The 8,908-nt window shown below is 41.1% G+C and overlaps 1 protein-coding gene across 1 annotated transcript; it reads left to right on the forward strand.

Moving 5' to 3' along the window:
- The first annotated feature begins 303 nt into the window (after positions 1-303).
- On the forward strand, positions 304-7,632 carry LOC143131512 (phthioceranic/hydroxyphthioceranic acid synthase-like). The gene is made up of 6 exons (XM_076291160.1): positions 304-349; positions 636-789; positions 895-1,055; positions 1,204-1,407; positions 1,645-1,826; positions 2,098-7,632. Exons 1-6 carry the CDS (start codon positions 304-306, stop codon positions 7,630-7,632), a joined length of 6,282 nt encoding a protein of 2,093 aa, XP_076147275.1.
- The last annotated feature ends 1,276 nt before the right edge of the window (positions 7,633-8,908 follow it).

The following is an 8,908-nucleotide window of genomic DNA, read 5'->3' on the forward strand; positions in this document are numbered from 1 at the left end:
GCAACGCATTAAGTGCAAAACATTTGATAAGGATTTACCATGGAAGGGATTATTACTATTGTATAACTCATTCAGTTTATCTTTTGTTTCTAGCAACTATTTGGAGGGGCAGAGATTCAAGGAAGTATACAGTACTTCCCTGAGTCAACAATTACGTGCAGAGATAAGTAACACAACTGGAGGAAGCTTGATTTTTTTTTTTTTCAGATGAATTGCCCACTTTAATAATTAACCCAACAGGCTATAAGGAGGACACAGGAGGCACAGCAGAGACATGCAGAGGTCGATGCTCTCTTCAGCAACATGGATGACATTGCTGTAGTTGGGATTGGGTGCAATTTCCCAGGGGGTGAGAGAAAAAAAATGTCAAATCATTATAATATTATTATTATTATTATTATGTTGTGATTTCTTCATCACATAATTGTTGTAGGATATATAATACATTTTTATAATCGTTCCCTTCAACATTTTCATAGTTTGTTCTTCTATTGTCTGATGAGAATGTTGGTACTATTGTAGCTTGAGAGTTGTATATATTAGGTTCTGTTCAATTCTATCATAAGGCTGTTTCAAAAGCTCTATCACTGATTTCACACAAGTCCTACATCCTCGTCTCACTGTCATTTAATTAGGTGAAGGCCTTGACAACTTCTGGAAAGTTCTGGTGGAAGGTAGGAATTGTGCAGTAGAGATTCCAGATGAGAGATTTGACTGTTCCCAGTGGTATGATCCAGATGAGAACAAACCAGGGAAGACAAGGACCAAGAGGGCTGCTCTTATAAATGGGTATGTTTTTAATGTGACATTTCAATTAAATTATTAAATTATCAAATATGTGTTAACACTGATCTGTTTGTGTGTTTGTGTGTGTGTGTGTGTGTATAAACACAGATTTAATGAGTTTGACAAAAAGTTATTTGGCATCACGGATGCTGAGGCTGACCAGATGGATCCTCAACACAAGTTGCTGCTGCAGTGTTCCTACAGAGCCCTGGAGGATGCTGGGATTCCCATGGAAAAAGCTAGTGGCACCAGAACAGGGGTTTATATAGGTAATATCTCCTTATATTCAACTTTTTTCTCACAATAGCAATTTACTGTAAGTCTGGTGCTACCCTGACCAAAACAATAACATTCACTGAAATATTCTTTTTCCTTCAGAGGCAAAATTGATTGATAAGAAATGTCTTTTCTTCATAGGTCTCATGAACAAGGACTATGAGATCCGCCTATGTAACAACAGCAACGCGATAACCCACTATTTCTCCACGGGTACGGCTATGAGTGTGGCAGCCAACAGGATCTCCTACACTTTCAATCTCACTGGGCCTTCATTTGCTCTGGACAGTGCCTGCTCCTCCTCCTTAGTAGCCCTTCACTCTGCCTGCCAAGGCATCAGACAAGGTAAAAGCACAATTGCAACACAAAAGTTTCAAATTATAACTAATCAATAATATTCATGTAGCCTACAATAATTGTAATAATACTGCATTGTAGGGTATTTATATTCTGTCTACTTAAAAGTATGAAAGCTAATGGTCTTTTATTTCATTGCACTCCTTTCGGTGATATGAAAACCACACGGTCCAAGGTTTCACCATAAACATATCATCATATGAATGGTTTTGTGTCATTGTACAGGTGATTGTGATATGGCTCTGTGTGGAGGCGTCAGCTGCATTTTTGAGCCAAACATTTTTGTGGCTCTCAGCAAAGCCAAGATGATCTCACCTGATGGCACCAGCAAACCTTTCTCCAATAAAGCAGATGGATATGGCAGAGGGGAGGGCTGTGGAGTTGTCCTGCTGAAACCTCTGAAAAGGGTATGAGATGTTAACATTTTTATTATAAACAAATAACTCATGGTTAAAAAGTAGATGAAAAGTAATATTTCATATTGCTACAATGGTTCATATTCTTTTTAATAATAAAATGTATTTATTATGGATCTAAATGTGTATTATTTGCCTTAAAGTCAAGTATGTAATATGCTAAAAGGTACAATATGTTACATAATTCATATTCAAATTAACATGAATAATTTATGCTATTTTTTATTAACATTCACATCAATATTCTGATTACATTTGACAGGCTTTAATGGACTGTGATCACATATGGGGCATTATCAGCAAAACAGCCGTGAACCAAGATGGCCGCACTGTTACTCCAATCACCAAGCCATCCATGGCTCAGCAGGAGGAGCTTCTCAGCAGAATCTACTCTACAGAGAGAGACCTGACCAGTGTCCAGTACATTGAGGCTCATGGGACTGGAACACCAGTAGGTGACCCAATAGAGGCAGGCAGTATCTCTAATGTCATTGCCAAAGCAAGACCAGCAGGATCTGGGCAGATTTATATGGGCTCAGTTAAAGGAAACATAGGGCACACTGAATCAGCAGCAGGGGTGGCAGGACTGATTAAGGTTCTCCTAATGATGAAACATGAAACAATTGTGCCCTCAGTGTTCTACACAGAGGATGGATCTAGCATTGATGCTAAAGCACTGAATTTAATCATACCTACCCAGCCACAAAAATGGATAGCCCCAAGCACTGGAAGGGCTGCAGGTATAAACAACTTTGGTTTTGGGGGGACCAATGCCCATGTTATCATCAAAGAGTATAGTCAACCTAACAATTCAGATACAAAGGTTTGGAAATCTCAGCACATGTTTGTGCTCTCAGCAGCATCAGACAAATCTCTTACCAGCATGATTGCTGATATGGCTGAACAGCTGACCAAGGAGACAACAGCTGACATACAAAGTCTTGCATACACATCAGCGTGTAAGAGAAGTCATGTAAAACACAAATACAGGAAGGTGTTCAGAGCCTCATCATTGACAGGTTTAGGAGGACAGCTTAAGTCTAGTCTTGATAAAAAGATAATCCCCTCCAAACAAGATCCCAGATTAGTGTTTGTTTTCTGTGGGAATGGCGTTACCTACAGAGGGATGTGCATTCAGCTTCTCAAAGAAGAGCCTGTTTTCAGAGAAAAGATGAAAGAAATTGAGATAATCTTCCAACGCTACCATGGTCTGTGCATAGTGGACGCACTTGAAAATGACAAAGCTGAGGTTAATTTCTCAAAACCAGATGTTGTCCAGCCACTGTTGTTCGCTGTTCAGGTTGCCATTGTTTTTCTCTTAAAACACTGGGGTGTAAAACCAGATGCTGTTCTTGGGCATTCTGTAGGAGAGGTTGCTGCTGCTCATTGCTCTGGTCTGTTGTCACTTGAGGATGCTGTGAAGGTCATCCATTACCGCAGTTTACTGCAGAACAAGGTCACTGGTGGGAAGATGCTGGTTGTCAGTAACATGGCTGTAACAGATGTCATTCAATACCTGCCTTCATTCTCAGGGAAGATTTGTTTGGCAGCTCATAATAGTCCTACATCTTGCACTCTCTCTGGTGATGCAGAATCCATTTTGGCTCTGCACCAAACTCTAAGCAGTTCAGCAAACAGCAAGACTCTGTTTCTTCATGTCTTGGATGTCCCTGCTGCATACCATAGTCAGATGATGGACCCAATTCTCCCAGAAGTAGAGAGCAGCATAGGCATTTTGGAGGAAAATGAAATGGATGTGCAGTTGTACTCAACTGTGTCAGGCAAAATAGCTAGCGATCATGATTTCTGCACTGGCTCATACTGGTCAAAGAACATCCGTGAGCCTGTTGAATTTGAAAAAGCTTTGACAGCAGCAGCTACAGACAAGAAGAATGTTGTGTTTGTAGAGATCGGTCCCAGGCGAGCTTTGCACAGAAACATCATGGAGACACTTGGGAATGACTCTACTGTCCTGTCTTCAGCACAGCCTGAAAAAGATCATGAGACACTGCTTGCCACTTTCAGTAAGCTGTTTGAGTTAGGATTCAGTGCTAACTGGGATCAATTCTATTCTGGCATCCAGGTCGTTCCAACTTCCCTTCCGAGGTATCAGTTTGACTGTGTTAAGAAACACATCACCCTTTCACATGCACCAGAGAGTACAGCAAGCGGCCATCCTGTCCTTAAACAGACACGGATAAGAGCCCATGAGTTTGTTTGTGATTTGTCATCCCAAGAACTCTCATATCTGTCAGAACACAAAAACAATGGAGTCTCCATCATCCCAGGGGCTTTATATATTGAGATTGGCCTGTCTGCTTACATGGCGAATGCCAAACCAAAGGCTCCACTCAACACACTGCAACTGAGTATCAACTTCTTGAGTCCATTTCTGCTGACTAAGCGTCAACCTGAGCTGAAGGTGACACTTGAACCAGTTGAGCATGAGACCCTTTTTAAGATTCATTCCAGCAGCACAGTCTTTGCTTCAGGGAGCATTGAATTCAAAAAAGGGCAAATGGCAGAGGAGCAAAACATCTCATTAGACTGCTTGTCTAAGAGATGCACATCTGTTGTTAAATCTGATGATCTGTACAGAAAACTAGACATGGGAGGGTTTCAGTATGGTGGTGTCTTCAAGAACAAAGGAGACATTTTTTGTGGGGAGGAATTCAGGGAAGCATATTCTGCTGTGACTGTTCCAGAAGAGTTGCTTAGTCAAGTACATGACTTTTGCATTCATCCAGTTATACTGGATTACCTTCTGCAAATGACACTCGTCACAAGCTCTCAGGGGAATGTAACTAGACCTGGCTTTCCAGCAGCAATTGGGAGCTTAGTTGTCTTTGAACCCCTGCAAGATGAAATGATCATATATGTGCGTGCAACAGATATGACAGCTGATCACTTCGAGGTCTGTGGCTGCTTTACAGACAGAGAAGGTAGAGTTCTTGTCGAGGTGAAACATCTAATTGTCAAATACGTTGGAAGTGTTTCCCGTGTTGTTGATGAGTACTTCTTTCACAATGACTGCAACGTCATTTCAGAGGATGTGGAGCAAACCTTTCCAGGAACTGCATTGGTCTTTTCTGATCATAATGCCATTTCGGCAGCATTGAAACCATACTTGAGTAAAGGCTCAAAATATATCTCCTCAAAATATACAAACACAGTGTTAAAACAGGGACTGGCTTCATTGTTTTCCAAGATGAACATTTCAGATGTGAGAAAAAACTTCACAGACATTTTGTTTCTGTGGAGCAATCAAGACCTCTCCACTCAGACAGTTGATGATGTCTTGACAAACATGGTAAATTGTTGTGAACAATTGCGACAAATACTTTTAGAACTGAGGAAGGTGAATTTCTCAAACTCTGTCAGAGTAGTGACCTATCGATCTTCAGAGACCACAGTGGACCATATCAGTCCAGGGTTTGTGCTTTCAGGCATGACAAGAGCATGTGCAGCTGAAGTATCTGATTTTACATTTCAGCTGATTGACATTGGCTCTGTCTCAGCTGAGGACATTAAAGCCCTCAATCAGGTCCTGACCTCCTACCCCTGCAGTGAATACCCAGAGTTGGTGGTGAAAGACGGTCAGATTATCCAACCACAAATTGCTCACACCACAATGCTCACAGTCAACCAAGAGAAAAGGGATCACTGTTCACAAGCAAAGTCCTTCACTTTGCAGACAGCAAACCCTTTTGAAATGATCAGCCTATCTGCCATTCCCTCTGATGAGGAAGTTGGACAGATACCAGAGAAAAATGTTGAGGTTCAGCTTGGTAAAATTTGTGTCCACTCCTCAGACTACTATCCAGTCAGTGTTTCTGACCTCAACTTTGGTCAAACAATGTACTGGAACAAACACACAAATCAGAACCACAAGCTCCTGGCTCTTGACTTTGGTGGTATAGTCACAGCGGTTGGGAAGGGTGTGAGCAAATTAAAAGTGGGAGACCACATTGCTGCCTGCTACCCTGTAACGGCATCCTCCAAAGTTGTAGTACCAGAGGAGGTTTGCTACAAAACAAAGAAACTTCCATTTTTGAGTGACCTCCCATGTGTTTCATACTATGTAGTTGTCTGGAGGATACTCCACTCAACTTTACCCAAACTGAAATGGGATGGCAAGTTGGGCATCCTCTCCTCCGTCCCTGACTCAGGTTTGGTGAAAGCCCTCACTCTGATTGCAAATAAGTCTGGATGGAATGCCTTTGTTGCAACTGAGCTGAGTGGGCCACTGCAAGATCTGAACAAATTTGATGCACTTGTCTTACTGCCTCCATTTGACAAATCTCTATTAGTCAAAGCTTGCACTGTTGCTGGGGTTAAGAATGTTGTTGTTGTTTGGGATAGTAAGTTCTCATCTCCTGTCTCCCAAAACATTCTTGGAGAAGACAATGATGCTTGTATTCATACCATTGTCACATCTAGCATCTTAGCTAAAGGCTCTATCAGAGCAAACCAGCCACGGATATACAAATGGCTGAAAGCCTTGCACCTTGACAAAAAGTTGCTATCTCTCCCAACTATTACATTTCAGAGGGGCACAACTGGAAGCATTGAGCTTTTGCCCTTTGATGAGCCAGAGTCTTATTTCAGTGTCAGAACTATGCCTATGGTGGCACTAAATGAAAGCAATGGTAAGCATGCAGCCTCTGACATTTCACTGCTACCAAGAGAACACAGGCTCTTCAACAAGAACTGTGTGTACATTGTGACTGGAGGACTCACAGGACTTGGGTTTGAGACTGTGAGGTTCATTGCTGAGAGAGGTGGAGGGTACATTGTCATTCTCTCCAGGAGGAGCCCCAGTTCTGAGATGCAACAGGAGATTGATACTGTGAAGCAGCAGTGTGGGGCAGTGATTGTCAGTGTGCAGTGTGACATTGCTGTAAGTGAACAAGTCAAAAGGGCCATCCTTAACATCGAAGAAAAATTCCCCTCCTGTCCAATCAAAGGAATATTTCACAGCGCAGTTGTACTTCATGATGCTCTAATTGCTAGCCTTGACCAATCCCTCTATGAGAAGGTTCTGAAGCCTAAAGTGAACGGAGCACTGAATCTGCATAATGCCACTAAGCACTGTAAGCTGAAGTACTTTGTGTGCTACTCATCTATCTCTGCTTTTCTTGGCAATGCATCCCAGACAAACTATGCAGCTGCTAACTCATTTCTTGACACCTTCTGTCATTATAGAAGGCGTCTCGGACTTGCAGCGCAGTCCATCAACTGGGGGGCCTTGAACCTTGGCCTTCTGTTGAACAAAGACCATCTGCAAAAATTTCTAGAGGCCAAAGGCATGATGGTGATGGAGGGTCCAGAAATCCTCCAGAGCTTAGAGCAGTGCCTTCTTTTGAACAAACCTCAACAGGTTATTTGCAAGTTCAATTTCAAAACCATGTATCACCATGGTTTTGCACAAAATCCCTCTCTCTCTAAACGGTTGCGGAGTCTGGTTGAAGGAGAACTGAAAGATGCAGAAATGTCTGATCCACTGGCTGCACATAATGAACTGCCTTCTTCCCCGCATGAATTGGTCAGAACCATACTCAGTGAGACCTTGGGTGTTGAGTATGATGAGCTGAATGATGAGACATTCCTCTCAGCTCTGGGTGTTGACTCCATGTTGGGTATGACCCTGCAGAATCTTATCTTCCAGGGGAGAGGTGTAAACATCCCTCTTGTCAACTTACTGGATCCTAGCTGTACTGTTGCTACCCTGGCAGCTTTACTGACAGAACATACAAGAGAAGATCATGAAAACAATAATGATAATACTTCATTATAGATCACAGATGTAGCACAGATGGTGTGTTTCAGGTTAATAGCAGAGAACCTCACAACAAAAGCTTTTGTCAAACAGATTGAGAATGCATGACAGTAGAGTGTAAAATATATCCCCTAGCTCAACTATTTTTCTGAGGAAAATATGTGCATGATGCTATATTAATCATTATGGTAATGGTTATGGTTGTGGTATTTTGCAGATGCTTTTGTTCAAAACGACATACAGGATATGAACATTACATTAGTTAAAGTTTTAATAGTTTGAAAAAAGTGAAAATAATCACAATAAACACAATCATTAATATCATTAATATGACCTTATTTATCATGTCTCATATTCATATTAACGTCATTATTTGGTGTAGTGTAATGTTGTTGTAACCTTCCTAATCAAATGTATCCATTAAAAAGCATGTCAATAAAAATATATACCACTGAAAATTGCATCTGACCCTTTTAATTTGTGCTGTTTCAGAAGATATGTGTATTTTGTGGACAGAGTTTTTAGTAAATGTTGGGAAACATTACCATACAGAGTACCTAAATATGGTAGCATAAAGCCTGCCATATAGGGGGTAAATGTAAATTTGTGAGAAGGAATTGAATGAAACAGTGGCAGGGTAAACCTTGCTAAACTAGATGTACCGCATAGCGGTACAAAATACGACCGCCGCTCAGTCCTGTACATCCATTCCGCGAAAATAAATCATATTAATGAATTTGTCTCCATCTTCTACTCCATCCCCCACTCTTGAAACTTTTGTGTATGCTTGTTTGGAATGTGTGTTTGCACACATTCCGCACACAAAGTAGCCTACTGGCGTTGCAAAGGTGAATAGATTTGTTTCTGGGCCAAAAAATTTGTAGCATTGTTATAAAACCTTTAAAATCTCTAAACAATCACAAGTAGGGCAGTTCATCACAGTCTTTCCATTGCAACTGGACTGATGAAAGGTACACCTGTAGGCTACATTGTATTTGGGAAAAGCAGAAGGTAGCAGCATAATGTATTTATTTATGTATTATTAAACAAAACAATCCCTGTCAGTTCCATGCAGTTTTCAACAGTTATCAAGAAGAGAGGTCATGTCATGGATTTTTGTGAATGTTTCTTCTTCTACATATGCATAAGTTTAGTCATCTAGTTTAAATGATATTCAGCTTTATTGTCAATGCACAAATTAAATACCAGTAGTCTAAAACAAAATGCCGTTTTACCCAGTGGTGCAAATAACTGACATGTCCAAAAGGGCCTTCATGAAATGCGTTGCGAGACT

The sequence above is a fragment of the Alosa pseudoharengus genome, unplaced genomic scaffold (genome assembly GCF_046254945.1).
Source record: "Alosa pseudoharengus isolate Yale_2024_CS ecotype anadromous, Long Island Sound unplaced genomic scaffold, YU_APseudo_1.1 YU_APseudo_1.1_scf_18, whole genome shotgun sequence".
NCBI lineage: Eukaryota > Metazoa > Chordata > Actinopteri > Clupeiformes > Clupeidae > Alosa > Alosa pseudoharengus.

Coding starts and splice junctions, on each gene's coding strand:
- LOC143131512 (XM_076291160.1), top strand. CDS start 304: ATGGATGACATTGCTGTAGTTGGGATTGGGTGCAATTTCCCAGGGG. Junction 790..894: donor AGGGCTGCTCTTATAAATGG/GTATGTTTTTAA, acceptor GTATAAACACAG/ATTTAATGAGTTTGACAAAA. Junction 1,827..2,097: donor TGCTGAAACCTCTGAAAAGG/GTATGAGATGTT, acceptor TACATTTGACAG/GCTTTAATGGACTGTGATCA.